This window comes from Haliotis rubra, unplaced genomic scaffold, assembly GCF_003918875.1.
Source record: "Haliotis rubra isolate DU_JTF1 unplaced genomic scaffold, ASM391887v1 Scf168, whole genome shotgun sequence".
In the NCBI taxonomy this organism is placed as follows: Eukaryota; Metazoa; Mollusca; class Gastropoda; order Lepetellida; family Haliotidae; genus Haliotis; species Haliotis rubra.
The window spans coordinates 599,888-617,540 of NW_025765647.1; the positions used below are offsets into that span (position 1 = coordinate 599,888).

General features: G+C 40.7%; 1 protein-coding gene across 1 annotated transcript; it reads left to right on the top strand.

Annotated features, from left to right (window-relative positions):
• The first annotated feature begins 7,377 nt into the window (after nt 1-7,377).
• Nucleotides 7,378-13,310, top strand: LOC124272248 (uncharacterized threonine-rich GPI-anchored glycoprotein PJ4664.02-like). The gene is made up of 3 exons (XM_046707410.1): nt 7,378-7,432; nt 8,754-10,012; nt 11,699-13,310. The coding sequence occupies exons 1-3, from the start codon at nt 7,378-7,380 to the stop codon at nt 12,770-12,772; spliced, it is 2,388 nt and encodes a 795-aa protein (XP_046563366.1). The 3' UTR covers nt 12,773-13,310.
• The last annotated feature ends 4,343 nt before the right edge of the window (nt 13,311-17,653 follow it).

Genomic DNA, 17,653 nt, shown 5'->3' on the forward strand with positions numbered 1-17,653 from the left:
GAAAGTTTACTTTACCTAATACAGAGAGACTTTTGCCCATCTAGAGTGCTTTGTTAAATCATTTCTTTATGAGAAAGTGTACCAAACGTCATTCATGAATTAGGTAATGTTAATAATACTTTTATTCAAGGACATAGGCTCATAAATCATTGTTTTGATTAGAATGTTCACTTCAAGATCACGTCACATGATTGTGACTACATTTAATTTTTTCTTGAGTAATACAGATGTGCACAGTAGCTCAGACTCTTTAAACTATTTGATATTCAACATCCTTTGCTGTTTAAAGAAGTTAAAGTATATAAATGAATGGGTGGGTCGATGGAGGACATGGCGTAAGCTAGTTTCAGTTGATTTTGTCATATACATGTATATGAAATGAGAAATCATACATTTATCTGTGTTAACTTTCCCTTGGACTGCAGTTACCATTAAAAGAAAGACTTGTTGAAAGTTTTTTATAGTAAAGTGTAGGGCTATATAGCTAGTAATATTTGGAAAGGACTAATGGCATACAGAATCCACTAGCCCGGAGGGCTAGTTAAAATGTTTAGTGAGAGTCGATCCCTGCTGTTTTAAAATAAAAATATAAACAGAAGAATGTTCTGGTTTTTCCTTTTTTCACTTTGAAAGAAGCTATACAATGCACAGTGGTTACTCACACATACTGTGATTCAATTTGAAGGTAAAAGAATATTACAAAGTGGACAGATCTCAAAAACTGTTCTTTCACAAATACGTATATCAGAAGAGTGTATCGCAATATATCGCAATACAGAAGACTGTATCGAAATATATCGCAATACGTATCGCAATACAGAAGAGAGTATCGCAATATATCGTAATACGTATCGCAATACAGAAGAGTTATCATATATCGCAATATATCGCAAACGTATCGCAATACAGAAGAGTGTATCGCAATATATCGCATTACGATCGCAATACAGGAAGTGTATCGCAATATATCGCAATACGAAATTTCGGGCAAAACACAGTACTAATGTGTACGAGCATCATTTTCAAAAAAGAAAACCCGACAAGAAACAAACACTAACTACTTGAAAGATCAACATTAATGGTCGACAGTGATTTACTGAAAACCGTCAAAATGAAAACCTGGCACTCAATGCACGTATGGGGCTACTGACACTGCACGTGCATGCCACGCGTTGTGTTTAGGGGGTGGTGATAAAATAGAAATGGTGATGCCTGTTCATATGATGTCTTGTCTTTGAAAAGTTTGTTAACGCTTGTACTTCCTATCCAAATTGAAAGGTTCATGTTCCCCTACTTTTCTTAAAAGTATATTATGATTTAGACAATGGGCACCTTATCAGACCGACAGAGTTTCTTTTTCCAAAGGACATCCAAAGGACAGTATAACGCATACAGTAGTTGGTAATCCATGCATCCGTGCAACATCACAGGAAGTATTTGTCTACAATACTATTCTACGATAACTTACATTGTACACTTCGCTCAGTCTAAGATCTCAAATTATAATTGCCAGTTAAAGTTTTCTGAAGTTATCGAATCAGCTATTTAGCCGTTATTCAACGTTATCAGAGTGAGTGAGTGAGTATGGTTTTACGCCGCTGTTAGCAATATTCCAGCAATATCACGACGGGGGACATCAGAAATGGGCTTCACACATTGTACCCATCTGGCGAATCGAACCCGGGTCTTCGGCGTGACGAGCCAACGCTTTAACCACTAGGCTACCCCACCGCCCCCAACGTTGTCAGACCATCAGTGTACCTGGGGCCTAGCCTAGTGGCAAAACGTTCGCTCGTCACGCCGTTGACCCAGGTTCAATTCCTGGAATATTGCTAAAAGCGGCGTAAAACTATATTCTCTCTCGATATACCTTAAGATAAAGTAGATCTTTATGGCCAAATTGTCCTGGTAACAATTTGAAGAAATAATTCTGTTTCATACAGACCAGTCAGATCAGCGTGACGGAGACGCCAAAGATGCCCACATAGATGTCTTCTTAGCCAAATTCCTAAACCCAACACATATGTATACGCGAGGAATACAGGCATTTAGCATACAGATGCGGCCCCTGTCACTTGACGGTAGGGGGTGATGGGGTAGCCTAGTGGTTAAAGCGTCCGCTCGTCACGCCGAAGACCCGGGTTCGAATCCCCACATGGGTACGATGTGCAAAGCCCATTTCTGGTGTCCCCCGCCGTGATATTGCTGGAATATTGCTAAAAGCGGCGTAAAACCAAACTCACTCACTCACTCACTTGACGGTAGCTGTTGTGTCTGATGCATTGTCCTGAACGTCTGAAGATGATAATGCAACTACACCTACTGTCACCGTGGTTAGTGACAAATGTCCCAGGGATCAAGCGAGTTGGAGATGTCGGAATCGAGCCCACCTGTGACCGGGTGTAAAAACCTTGAAGTCAACTTGGTGTGCAGACTCTTTCAGTGCTACCACAACCCTAGTGTACAGTACACAACCCTGTGCACGTAAAAGAACCCACGAATCCGTTGGTATATGACCAGATGGTGGCCACATGAATACGTGCAAACACCTAGTTGCCTAGTTGCGGCAACATGCAGTAAACTTGGACAGAGTACTGTGACTATGTGTCCCAGTCCACCCAGTTGTGACTACATAGCTTAAGAAAAATATATTGAGGTTTTGAGAATCTATATAGTATTAATTCCACTCGTCCCAAGACGTTTCTGTAAATACAAAGCAACCTCGTCATTGCTTGCAGAGAGGAGTCTGGTTAAGTCAGAGGTACATTCGCTTGACCCAGCCAATATTTCTCTTTGTACGGATTTTAATCCATTACGAAAGAGGGTCTTAGAAGCAGTCAAACGTTGTTAGTATTAATGCGTGGTTTAGCATATTATTTTCTCAGTTAACATACTGGCCTTATAAATGGCATTATTTGATGTGTCAGATGCACCAAGGTCTTTGGTCAAACACTTTATATTGGGATGCTTTCATACTACTGCGATGTTATTTGAGGGATGGGCAGTGCGAACGTTTCATGTAGGCCACGCAGGTGGCTTTTGGACAAAGCTGGAAGGACAATATCTGTTTTGAAGTACAACAATCTGATGAGATATATATTATTTATAGATAATCAGATCGCTGGCTCTTGTCAGTGCGGCAGTGATCATGGTCAATGTTGTCAATCGCGAACTGACACGACACAGTCCAGTTAGCTATGATTAAATGTACGTTAACTCATTATTATAATATGGTATTTACGATTAAGTGTCTCGGGAAGAATGGCGATTAGCGCGTTGACAGGTGCCATGGATTCATCGTGTTTATGGTGCCTGTCGTATGTGTAGACGATGAAAAAATAATTCGGTGAGTTAGCTGGACAAATTCTTTTTTAGTTGCATTTATACTGTCTAAAGAGTTTATTTGTTTGTATGTTTTTAAACGCCGCACTCAGCACTAACGCAGCAAATTGCGTCGGTCTGTAAATAATCAAGTCTGGACCAGACAATCCAGTGATCAAGCCCATGAGCTATTGGGATACGATGTGTCAACCAGATCAGCGAACCTGACCACACGTTCCCGTTTGTCGCCTTTTACGACAAGCATGGTTTGCCAAAGATCTCCCCCGGATCTTCACGGGTATATTCTGAGGGGGGATTTTGGCTGGAAATCGAAAAATCTCGACAACATTCCGAAGATCTTAGTTCCCAAGTACGGCTTCGATTTTTGTGATCTATGTCTAGTTTTGTAGATAACCCATTAGGGTTATATACAGTGAGCATTGTGGAATTCGTCCTGAAAACACTTGGTGTGTTGACCTCGTTACATCCCTTTCCTTTTACATTGTGCTAAGACCCCATCAGTAACAATTGTATACTTTGATATCAGTTATTGACGTTACACGTCCCTGTGTTTAGAAGAACAAATAGTTCATAACGACTTCTTCAGTCAAACCTTTGTTTGAGTGGACGGCTAATGACTGAAGTGATGTAAAATCATTTTCAATGCTTTGAACATAATCCAGTTGAGTGAAAAAGTGCGTTCAGCCAAACACCGATGTGTCGAAGAAGTGGCCAAAGTGATAATTCGAGTAATCCGAAGTTCGACACAACCGAAGAATGAGGAATACAGATGAAGCGGGGATAGGGACTAGTGGTTTCTTCGAGACAGCAATAAGCGCTTACTTGTTCAACAAATGGAAGTTATATATCCACGTTTTTGACTGTTTGTTAAGTTTGCTTTTTGCAGTAATCCAGCGAGAAAGCGAATACTAAACATGGGCTTCACTTTTATGTGCCACATTAATTGTGCAAAATTTATTGTTCGCTGGAATGTTTGATGTTTGATGTGTACATGTGACCACTCAGATATCAGTTATTTTAAGTCGTTTATTTTCCTTTTCTGTCAAGTGATAAACTGCATGCCACCGACCTTTACACGTCATAGTCATAAATTTCTGATGTGGAAGGTTTTTTTCGAACAGAGTGCAATTATCGTCTCAACGCTTCTTCTATACAGAATCATGATAAGAATGATCAGTGATACGTTCAAACCCTGCACGTTAGGTTGGTCGTGATGAGCGCTTTTATACTCTTATTGGACGTGGTCAGTTTCGATTTTATCTCAGTTGTTATGTAAAGTATCTATTAAAGCTAGTGTGTTTGAGATATCATTGGAAACTACACTCTTAAAAAAGAAGAAGAAATGAACGGCGTTTTAAGCCGTTCATTTCGATATATTTTGACAACAATCGGCATTAAGACATTGAATCCCGTTAATCATGTCGTGGTGTTTGTGTATTGCGCGAAAACGCATCCCAAAATGTGTTTGTAAACGTTTGTCATAAAAATGAAAACGATACATGAAAAGTGCATGCAGAAAAGGTTTTCTTGCACCTTGCACGTGCAATGTGTCGGAAACATGAGTAGAGTCATCGACTATAAAAGGTCAAACCAAATTCATCATTTCATAGCGAAATTTACGACATAAACGAATGCCAAGATTGAATGCTACTGAACGTTTGGAAGCAAGGGAGTCCCAGTCTGCCGTTGCAAGACACTTCAACATCCACCACAGCCCATATCTCGATTATGGAATCGATATACCCGCTTCAATTCGACCCAAGATCGTGAAGACCAAGAATGACCACTCCTGCTCAGGGCCATTTCGTCCGGGTGGTTTCACCTTATCGCCTGATCTGAATCCGATCGAGCATCTATGGGACGAAATTGATCGACGCGTCAGTAAACGTCACCATCGCCCTCAGACACTTGCAGAACTTGCCAACGCGAAGAATTTCCCAAAGCAAACATCCGACGACTTGTGCAATCCCCTTCCAATTCGGTGTCGAGCAGTGACGGCTGCAAGAGGTGGTGTCACCAGGGTCTTACCTGAACGCCCCCTTGTGGCCACACATGTGCAGTGAGTGAACTGTATTGATGCTGATGGTGACAACAATACATATGTTCATCTGTGTGTCGAATTTCCTTCATCTATGTTCAAGCTTAATAGACTTATGTACACTTGAATACGTTTAATACATTTCCCTATATTAGGCATGTGCGTTTCTCCTTTTTGAGGACCGCCTCCGTGGTGTAGTGGTTAGAGCGTCCGCCCGGAGAGCGGAAGGTCGCGGGTTCGATCCCCGACCGCGTCATACCAAAAGACGTTAAAATATGGCACTTGTTGGTCCCTGCCTGGCGCTCGGCATTAATGGGTACAACAAGGACTGGTGGGCTCGGAGTCAGTATAATGTGTCTGAGTGGGGTATTCATGCTTCACTGCGGCATGGTATCTCAGTGAGCTAGCGCTATAAAATCAGCTTAAGTCTGGGCTAGTACAAGCAGCCGCACATACACATACACACGCATGCACGTCGTCATATGAGCGAACTATTCTCAAGCACGACGTTAAACCCAATTTCACCTCACCTCCTTTTTGAGTATATCTTCATGGTTATAATCAGTATGTTAGTTGTATAATGTAGCACTCCGGCCATGTGATGGCGCCCTGTAAGTAACTGAACAGGGACATATAAACTAGTGATTGATATTACGAGCATCAAAGTCGGGTGATGACGTAATAAACCATTTACCCTGTTCGACACCCCGTCCATATAGCCCCCACTTAACAATTATGTAGTTCTTGGGTCTATTTTAACCTGAAAGTCCGAATCAAACTAAAGCCATAGATATGTCATTAAACATTTCAAAACCTAAAGAACAGACATTATATCGCTGTAATTGTTAGATTAATATGCTTGATGAACAGCTAGATGTTGTGCCCTGATGACAGTAATTATATTGTGATTTCTGTGTCCTTATAAAACAAACGCATCAGGCTTCTGGTCAGATGGTTGTTAAATCAGCCTCATAGGTTACGAATAGTGGAATCATCAACATTCCAATAGTTTCATTTCATATCAAGCAACAGTCCACCAGCTCCAGCCGTTGTTTCTGAATTGAAGTTTCTACGACGATTTAAAAAAATGTCATTCGACTCAAAAGTTGTCCAATCAGTGCTACAACATTCAAAGCCTCAGAAACGCTTCCAATACATTTTCTGACATATGTGTTCTATACGTTTCCAAATTTAGGCATGTATGACAATTCCTTTACATTTATTAAATTTTTAACCAGTGGATTAATGTCAATAAAATCAATTATCCTTTGTATTAAAATCATACGAGACGCCATCTGCATAATATATCAATCATTTTCCGAAACAGGGAAAGAGTTGTTGCTGCTGTTATGGAATGAAACACGCACGAGCTCGTTACTTACGAGCTGGCATCAAGAAAAATATGTATTCAGTCTTGTGATTCCAATTAGCATGTATATAACTCGTCCAAGGCAACAGCTATGAATAAAGACCATCCTTCCAAGGGATTCATTTGTAATCGTAACAGAATTCCAAGCTGATGAACGAGGCAAATTCAGCGTTAAGTTTGCCGTAAGGGGAATGAAAGTGGTAATGAGAACTGGGCATTTGCCATCATAGGAAGGAGATTTGATATTCAGGATAACGGTTGGAGTCTAAGTATCCGCTTTAAGGAAACATGACTGTGGCTTTCACCTGTAAAATGAATATGAAACATTTTTATCTCAGTGTGTTTTTGATAGTGAACCAACAGGCAAAAGAAAGTACACGTCCGTGTTTAATGGTGTCTGACAATGAATCGCGCAAATGTTTATTCGATGGCAGTTCATTTGATACAGGTATCGGAGTTTTGGACCTAACGTTTGCAATAATTTGGGAACTGCTTTGAGCTAGTTTCGGTTTGCTGACGTTGTAATCTTTTGGATAAATTCAGTTTTTGAAAGTTTACTTTCTTTTGCACGTTTTTTGTATGTGCACTTATTTCAATCGTTTCTTGTCCATAGTGAGCTGCCTTCGAGATGGGTCCAGGTGTGGTGTTTGGCGTGATCCTGCTATCAAGTACATGCTTATGTGGTGAGTACACCTATCTTGACACATCACTGAAACACATTTAGTTCCGTGCCCGTGAAGACCCGGGTTAGAACTGGTTTTCACCAATTCATGCTTGTCTAAGAGGCGACTAACGGGATCGGTGGTCGGGCTTGCTGACCTGGCTGACACATGTTCTCGTATCCCAATTGGGTATCCCATCGTATTAGGTGCTCATGCTGTTGATCACTGGATTGACTCGATTATTTACAGCAGGAATATTTCTGCTTGCAGCCTTAACAGCAAGCAAACAAACGTTTAGTTCCGACCTCGTTAATAAGGAAAGCTGAGTTCCGGGCAACTGATTCCAATTCGTATACATACATGGTCGTGATTTACAAACATACAATACACGTACGTTAAAAGGTTCGGACGTACTTGTTTAGTTTTACGCCGCTTTTAGCAATATTCAAGCAATTAGGCGGGGACACCAGAAATGAACCACTAAGGTGCCCCGTTCGGAGTCAGCGTTATGTGGGAGCGGGGTATCTGTATTACCAGTGCAGCTGTAGTTCATTGAGCGTATACTATAAAACTGTTATTATAAATGCCATCGTCACACCTTCAATAATACATATATTTGGGTTGAATCCCATCTAGGATACGAATCCAAACACTCACAGTGAGGCGCCTTGGCAGAGGGGTACAAGCAGTACGTGATCTTGAATACCAGTTGTCAGGCTTCCAGTTTTTTTAAAGCCGCGGTGTGGGTTAAATAGCTGACTTTGTGTGCCAGCGATTAAGTGTTCAATCTAAGGGTGCGGATTCGAATCCCAGATGATAGAAAACGTGTGTCATTGCTGTGTTTTGGACCTAAAGTCTGCAGTGTTTTCAGCTTCTGTTTTCAGCCCAGGAACCCTACCATAACGTTAGTAATATGTATATTTTAATCAAATCCTTTTTTTTAAGTGCACGTACCTTTCTTTTACCTCGCATTTTAAATCTCGTCCCTATCTCTTTTTATTCCAGTACTGGGGGCGGTGGGGTAGCCTAGTGGTTAGAGCGTTCGCTCGTCACGCTGAAGACCCGGGTTCGATTCCCCATATGGGCAGAATGTGTAAATCCCATTTCCGGTGTCCCCGCCGTGAGATTGCTGGAACATTGCTGAAAGCGGCGTAACACTAAACTCACCCATTCACTCACTCACTCGCTTATTCCAGTACTGAAAGGACATAGGCCTATAGAACAAAGTCAGATTTTAGTAAACTAGATGCACACATCAGGAAATCGATGAAATTATAGTGTTGTTATTTACGTGTATTTACGTCATACTTACTAAAGCCTCCGTGTTTCGTCTTCGTTGCAGCTGTCCCGAACCAGTTTGGGAGAGAATTTATAGTCGTGTTTATAGAACACGTCCAAGATACTAGCACTCTGGAACTGTTCTTGTCAACAGAGGAGCCATCGCCGGTTTCTGTGACTGTATCGGCTCCTCTCGAACCGGAAACGCAGGCAACCATCACCACGACCGTGAACCAGGGGGAGAGTACTCGTGTCACTCTTTCAAAGAAGATTAATCTGAAGTTTTCGGGAATTTTCAATCGTGGTGTCTCGGTAATAAGCAGTGGTGATATTTGCGTTCAGGGTTTCACTCAGAGCGCTTACAGCCCTATCAAAAGTGCCGGTGCATTCTTAGCTTATCCAGTGAATTCGTTTGCTAAGGAGTACATCGCCATTACGTACTGTGAAGAACACAGTTGTGAAATAGCTGTTGTAAGTTCTGTGAATGATGCAAGTGTGACCGTTCATCTGAAAATATCCAATAATAAGAAAGTCACGTTCTCGGGGAAAGATTTCTTCGACGGCGATACCGTTAACATCACACTGGACAGGCATCAAACAGTCCAGCTGCAGTCTAGTGGAGATCTCACGGGATCTCGCATTATTTCCTCCGAACCAGTTGGGGTGTTTGTAGGAACAGACCTGACCAGTGTTAAAAAAGGAGGGGTGGGTGACTTCATTGTGGAACAGCTTCTGCCAAGTCACGTGATGGGCATGGACTACTTTCTTGCGCCCTTTCCAGGTCGTACAGTTGGAGACGTGATCAAAATTGTTGCAGAGTTTGCAAATACAAAAATAACGTTCCAAGCGGTAGATTACGTCATTGCCAACGCTGGAGATACGCTAGAGTTGCCATTACCGTCATCCTCTCCATCGACGTTGATATCAAATAAAAGGATTGTTGTGGCACAATTGTCTCAATCATATCTTTCAAGTGAACAAAATAACACAAACCCGTCTATGATGATAATTCCTCCAAAGGAACAATGGCTTCAAAACTACGTCTTCGCTGCCCCACAACTTTCCAGTGGGTTTTATCCCGTGACGATGGCCATACTGGCTGAATCAGCGTGTAAAAACGACATTGTTGTGGACTCAGTGTCTCCGACGTTAACATGGAGTGACGTCGATGACGTTGCTGTGACATACGTAACGCTGAACAATACATCTCATACTCTCCGTGTCAAATCTTCTTGTGGATCTTTGTGGGGTTATCTCTACGGTACTTCATACCAAATCGCGTGGTCAATGCCAATAGGATGGAACATGATGACACTGCCGGAGGTAGGTCTGCGTACAAACGTGATGACACAATTATAGTCTGTTTGCAGTGAAAACGTACCGATGAATTTCACTTTAAACAAGAAAGCAAATCGAATAAAGTGAAATTAAGATTGCGAATCTTCATAATTTTACCTTGCCAACTGAACATTTGAATATCAGAATTTTATTAAACTTAGGATAAAAGTTGTTTAACAAACGATCATAGTTTCAAATCGTTATTATTGGTTTGTATTACAAGGGTGTATGCACATTAAATGAAACACCGAGAACAAGTAGAGTTGGTCTAAGTTAACGCTCATCACGTACCGCACTGCATTTGTTTCAGTGTTCCAACTACGGCGCTTACCCCCTTGTAATACAAACCAATAATAGCGATTTGAATCTATGATCGTTTGTTAAACAACCTTTATCCTAAGATGAATAAAATTCTGAGATTCAAATGTTCAATTGGCAAGGTAAAATTATGAGGATTCGCAATGTTAATTTCACTATATTTGATTTACTTCTTAGTTAAAAGTGAAATTCATCGGTACGTTTCCACTGCAAACAGACTATAACTACGGGTATAATGAATGCTAATTTAGGTCCGTTCGACAAAATATATAGCAAGTGAGCAAAATAATTATCAGTCAGTTTGTATGAGCGTTTTCGTTATCAACGTAGCTTACAATATCATTTAGGAATTTCGTCCAAAACGAATTATACGTTACTTTTGAAACGTCACATACCAGTTATAATTTGTTTTCGTATAACAGCTGCCAGATGAGCTATTTCAGTTGCAGTAAAATGATTTCATCAAAGCTTTGAAGCTGAGGATTTCATAAAATATTTGGAATTGTATCATCTCATAGACCGATGAATGTCCTCCCCATCACCAGCGAACAATTACCAGATTTCTTGTGTCCTCCGCCGTGATATTGCTGGAATAATGCTAAAAACGGCGTAAAACTAAACTCACTCACTCCCCAAAACGCGAGGCTTGCACTGTGTATTGTCAGTGTATTGTTCTACACATATGTACTGACTGATAGATAAAACAGTTTCCATTGTCACGTATTCAGGTCACGTGTTACTTGACGTCTTGTAGTGTTGTAGTCATCTCTCGATGACCTCTTTTAACTAACCTGTAAACGCTGACAAGTTCGTCATGGCTTATTAGACGATACCTTGCCGGTCGTTTTCAAAACTGTCGGATCAATACATTCCTTTTGAAGACAGGATGGACTCTTGGATACAGCTTCCTTGAACTAATAAACTGACTGACTGACTGAGTATGGTTTTACGCCGCTTTTAGCAATATTCCTGCAATATCACGGCGGGGTACACCAGAAATGGGCTTCACACATTGTACCCATGTGGGGAATTGAACCCGGGTCCTTGGCGTGACGAGCGAACGCTTTAACCACAAGGCTACCTCACCGCCCCACTGACTGATAAACAACCAGGTCCGGCATGTATTATAGGTAGGAGTTATGAACTCAACACAAAAAGTTAGACGTCATGAATATTTTCTGGAACATATTCAGGAAAAATATTCAGGAAATCTTCGCAACAAATATACCCCGAAAAAAATATCCTCAACCTTTCTTGCTCAGTACAAATAATGAGATTAGCCCACAAACACGGTAGCAGCTTATCAATCCATTTTCCTTTGTTTCCCAATTGCTCCGTTTTGATATGTTTTAGGAAAGGACAACAACGTCATCTAGTACATCCACAACGTCGGCACCTACAACAACGACAAGTGAAACTACCATTACTACATTTACAACTACAACGACCACTATTCCAACAACAACGACATTAACTACAACTATAGCGACCACAACTACAACTGCAGTGACCACAACCACAACTACAACTACAACGACAACACCTGCAACTACTTCCACTTTTCCTACTACGGTCCCATCTTCTACAACTACATCCACTTCGCCGCATACAACCAGTGAAGTAACAACGTCTTCAACTACCTCTCCGACAACGACACAAACTACTACTCAGACAAGCACAGCGACTACAACCACGACTACCATGTTTCCTAGTTCAACCACGACCGCAAGTACTTTGACATTAAACCAAACAAATACACCAAGCATTGAAGCTGTCATCCCAAATGCAATGTCTACGTTATCAACTGCATCAGGTCCCTCAACATCAACGATAACGCCTGTAACATCAACGGTAACATCAACGTACCTGTCGGTAACATCAACGGTAACGCCGATAACATCAACGGTATCGCCGGTAACATCAACGGTAACGCCGATAACATCAACGGTAACTCCGATAACATCACCGGTAACGCCGGTAACATCAACGGTAACACCGGCAACATCAACGGTAACATCAACGGTAACGTCGGTGACATCAACTGTAACGGTGGTAACATCAACGGTAACGCCGGTAACACTAACGGTAACATCAACGGTAACGCCGGTAACATCAACGATAATGACAGTAACAACGTCAATATCAATTTCGTCAGTTCGAAAACAGTTATGTATCTGCACATGTGTAACGAATTTAACAAACACCAAACTGACAAGCATTGTTAATGACATCAAGAAGGAACTATTACTACCCAAACAATATCTATCGGCAACGATACGCAAACTGACAAGTGTAGCAGACCCACGGCCCTCAGCAGCAGTTGTGGGTTCTCTGGGGGTGATACTTATCACCTTCACTCTTGTCGCGTTATTGGCGTCAGACGCCATTGCTGTCTTGTCATACCTCTTTCAGAAGATGAAAGCATAACTGACTCTGGCTCTGCGGTCTGGAGTGTAGATATCAAAGTCATTTTTACATTGTGTTATGCCAACAGCAGGGTGTCTTTAGTTAAAAATGAAACGGTTTCAAGGACGTGGTTAACGTACATGATGTTTTATACGTCCGATTCACATCAGGCATTATTTGAAGAAGGATGCACGTGTATATAGCCCATTCAGCCAGTATGGTATTGAGAAATAATAACAGAAGAAGAAATGGACTGAATGGACCTTGAGTGAATGGGGTTTAACACTTTATCGCATGATGATGTGTCAACTTAATGTAAGAGGAACATATTCTCCAAACTGGAGAAATCCATGAGCTCGATATGACACGATGGAGTTCTTAAGACATTTCCGCTGACTTGGAACAGTGGGCTTATTCAACGTATTCTCTCTGTAAGCAAGCTCGTCTTACAGACCATAGTAAGTGTTGAGGTGGCACCCTCATTGATATTAAGAAAAACTCTTTACAGCAGTAATTAATGCAAGACTCTTTGGTTTGAAATTCCAAACAGCATATCTGTATTATAGTTTGTTTTTATTGCTAATATATGTGTTCTTCATAAATATTGCCACACAAATATTTATGGAATTAACTGTTATTTATGGAATTACCAAATGTTGCGTTCGACAAGGATGTATGCTGTCACCATTACTGTTTATGGACATAGTTGAACCAGAAAGTATTATGAGGATTGATAATAATTATGGTATCATGTTGATTGTGATACTGATAAAATATTTATGCTTCTATTTGTTGATGGTGTGTCATTTTTTGCTGATTCTGATATCAATCTGAAAGTAATGTTAAGAACGCTACCTACTGGTATACTGGTATAAACAGTCAAACAATTGCTACATGTATATGATTCGGAAATTGGTTGCACAGAAGTTAAAACTCATTTGAAACTGTAAATACTGAACATTGTAATTATATTTTGAAACTGGATACAAATCTTGAAATTCAATTGTATCGGGTGACCTTGAAAGAATGAAAATGGGTGGACGTGATGTTGTGAGGCCAAGGCTTGGATTCAGCTGCATGCGTTGAAAACCCTTTAGGCACATACCCTTTAGACACTGTTAACTCCATGTGTTAGTGATTTGAAAATAATTGTGAATTTGACTATGCGAAGGTGGACTTTTACTGATACGTATTAAGCAAAGAACCTGAGATTGTCTATGCGTGAATGGCAAGACTGTGCAGCTACGTTTCCACGACTAGAACTGTTATGCGCACACAAATCCTTTTGTGCAAACTGAATACTATTGAACTTATAATATTGATTTTATAATAAAACAGACTAGAATACATCTTGACCATGATTTTACTGTGGATTTACGCAGCTTCTGTGGAGAGGATTCGCAGGGGGTGAGTCAGTCATGACAGTGGTTACTGGCAAGAAAGACCCACAGACCCACGGGGCAACGTGGATAAACATGTCTTAGGTTGTGTGTCGTAAACAGCAACCGTGTCAATCATTTTCACAATCTACCAAACTCATTACCCATAGCCGTTATCAGAGACGCAGTCAAAGAGCCGCCAATCGGCTAATGCACACCGTCACGTTAACCCCGGCATTTGAATCACATGTACAACGGTTTTTACATGAGTCGAAAATTGTAATTTATTTATTACGTTCGTACTTAATGCATATTTAATAATTAACAGTCACAGTAAATCTTTATTCTGAGAATATCAGATTTGTTCCTGTAGATTTGAATTTTCACGCAAGTCCATATTCAGACTGCGTGGAGTGTAATTCAACGTCGTATAGACGTTCAGGTACCATCGAACGATGTAGCGTGAACCATTTGAACGAATTCCACGAAGACCAGACAAATGACCAGAAAACGAATTGTTTTTAAACTTACTGACTCACTCAACGGCTAACGGATCCTGATATTTTTAAGCTATAACATATGTCATGTGTCAATGTAAATTCACTTTCTCAAAGTGAGACCAACATTGATGAAGCACAGAGCCTGCATTTACACCCGCTTCTTCCAGAACACGTAGGATCTAGATGGGTTACAGAAACGATACCGATAATTTGTGGGATACGCCTTGTTTAGATAAATATTTCCTTAGCGTCAGATCTCCTGAGGCAGCGTTCCGTATAATCGTTCAATTGTTGGTTAATTTGTTGTTTTAACGCCGCACTCAGCAATAGTCTATCTATATGGCGGCGGTCTGTAATAATCGAGTCGGAACCAGACATCCAGTGATCAACAGCATGAGCATCGAGCCACGCAATTGGGATACGATGGTTTGTGGCAACCAAGTCAGCGATCCTTACCACCCGATCCTGTTAGTCGCCTCTAACGACAAACATGGGTTACTGAAGACCCGGTTCTTGACGGCTCTCTACGGTTTAATCGTTCAGTGACGTAGCCAAACTTTATAGTATCAGGTAAATAACTGATATGATTGAAATGACATTTATATTTCGTCATTTTGATGTCAAACTCTCATTTGACAAATGTCAAGCTTAGGTGAGGGCATACAAAATATCAACACCAGTCAACAACCAGTCTCAATCATACCAGTCAACAACCACTCACAATCATACCAGTCAGTCTCAACCATACCAGTCAACAACCAGCCTCAATCATACCAGTCTCAATCATACCAGTCAACCAAATCCAGCCTCAATCATACCAGTCAGTCTCAATCAAACCAGTCAACAACCAGTCTCAATCATACCAGTCAACAACCAATCTCAATCATACCAGTCGACAACCAGTCTCAATCATACCAGTCAACAACCAGTCTCAATCATACCAGTCAACAACCAGTCTCAATCATACCAGTCAACAACCAGCCTCAATCATACCAGTCAACAACCAGTCTCAATCATACCAGTCAACAACCAATCTCAATCATACCAGTCGACAATTAGTCTCAATCATACCAGTCAACAACCAGTCAGTCTCAATCATACCAGTCAACATACCAGTCAACACAATCAGTCTCAATCATACCAGTCAACAACCAGTCTCAATCATACCAGTCAACAACCAGTCTCAATCATACCAGTCAACAACCAGTCTCAATCATACCAGTCAACTGAAATAGGCGATAACTATACACAGATACCTTGCTTAAATGCCATAGGTAATTTTATACTTTTCATCTGTTATAGAAATACAACATCCGGGTTAGAATTGATCTTCAGTAACCCATGCTTGTCGTAAGAGGCGACTAACGGGATCGGGTGGTCAGACTCGCTGACTTGGTTGACACATGTCATCGGTTCCCAATTACCGCCATATAGCTGGAATATTGCCGAGCGCGGTGTTAAAAAACAAACAAACATACATTGATGTCCTTATTGTATACCCTCTGTATAACACTGAGAAAACTCCCGTACTCTGTCCCAATTTTTTTTCTTATATTCCTGATCGATCTAGCATGAGTGACAGTTCATTTGTCAGTATTTAATGGCTCATTGTGTCAGATACATCCTGTGAACGATTGTCAGACGGGCAACAACACCCCGCGGGTCTCATACAGTAACAAGCGTTTGTCTACATAAGGACTATTAATAGGACTATTCATAAGGAAGATATTCGGTCGAGCTGAAAGTAAACATAAAATACGAAAGACGTTTTTCGTAGCTGTATACCAATATTCTTTGTAAATATGTTAATACCTTGGCAATGATCAGTTCTCTGTTCAAATACACATGTCATAAAGAAATAGAAGGGCATATTCGATCCCCGTTGTCTCGAATTCGGATGTGTCGAATACACTGTTGTGCTGTACAATGCAATACTTTGTACATTTTTGTTTAACGCCAGCTATCTAGCAGTGGTCTGTAAAAAATCGAGTCTGGACCAGACAATCCAGTGATCAACTGCAAGAGCATCGATACAATTGGGATACGGACAGGTCAGCGACCCTGACTACCCACGCCTGTTACGACAAACATGGGTTGCTGAAAAAAAAAAAAAACCCACGGGTTGCTGAAGACCAATTCTAAGACAATACTTACATGGGAAAATGAGGGAGATGATACGGCTGATGTTTAAATTGTCCATATTTTGTATTGATACGCGCTTTAATCTCAATATACGGACACACAGGCGTGAGTCGTGTACCATACATATCCAGATGTGCATGGCGCTGATATCCAATAAACTATTTTCCTTAAACGCTCAATTGATAACATATGAAGATCGTTGGTAATGAACAGTACATACAAATACTGTTCCAATCTCATATCAGGTTTTTGTCCCCCACAGTGCTTGTTATGTGTCCTGAATAGAGAGAACATCGTTTGTTGCAGTGTCTGCTTCTCAAAGGTGGATTTAACTAAGTACTTACACCTTAATAGATATACTTACTTAGCGACAAAACCTTACCACATCCATAAGAAAGTGTATCACTGTGACTGTACCATGAACATGTACAGTCGAGCACCGTTGTCTCGATATCCATGGGACCAATCAAAAATATCGAGACACCCGACAAGGTATGGTGGCTGATTAGGGCCATCGCTTTCTCGCCTTACAATTCGGCATATCATCACATCACTGTGAAAGAAAACAAACAAAATTAAGATTTTATGTATATTTATTTGTATATAAATTTTTACTCACAGGGATCGCAATCACACACGTTACAGCTCAAGTTACAGTGGCCATCTTGAATGATTCAAAAGTTGGATTTATTCAACAATCGAAACAACTCAACAATCACAGGCTAAAAAAACTAAGTTAGGCCAGAAATGCTTGGAAAATGCTTTTGGGCGTCAATATCAATATGATGAATTTGACACAAGATAAAAGCACATATATGATACATGTACGACTCTACCTAGTTGGATATTAAAGCTCAGATGAAAAAATGCACTTGAGGGGT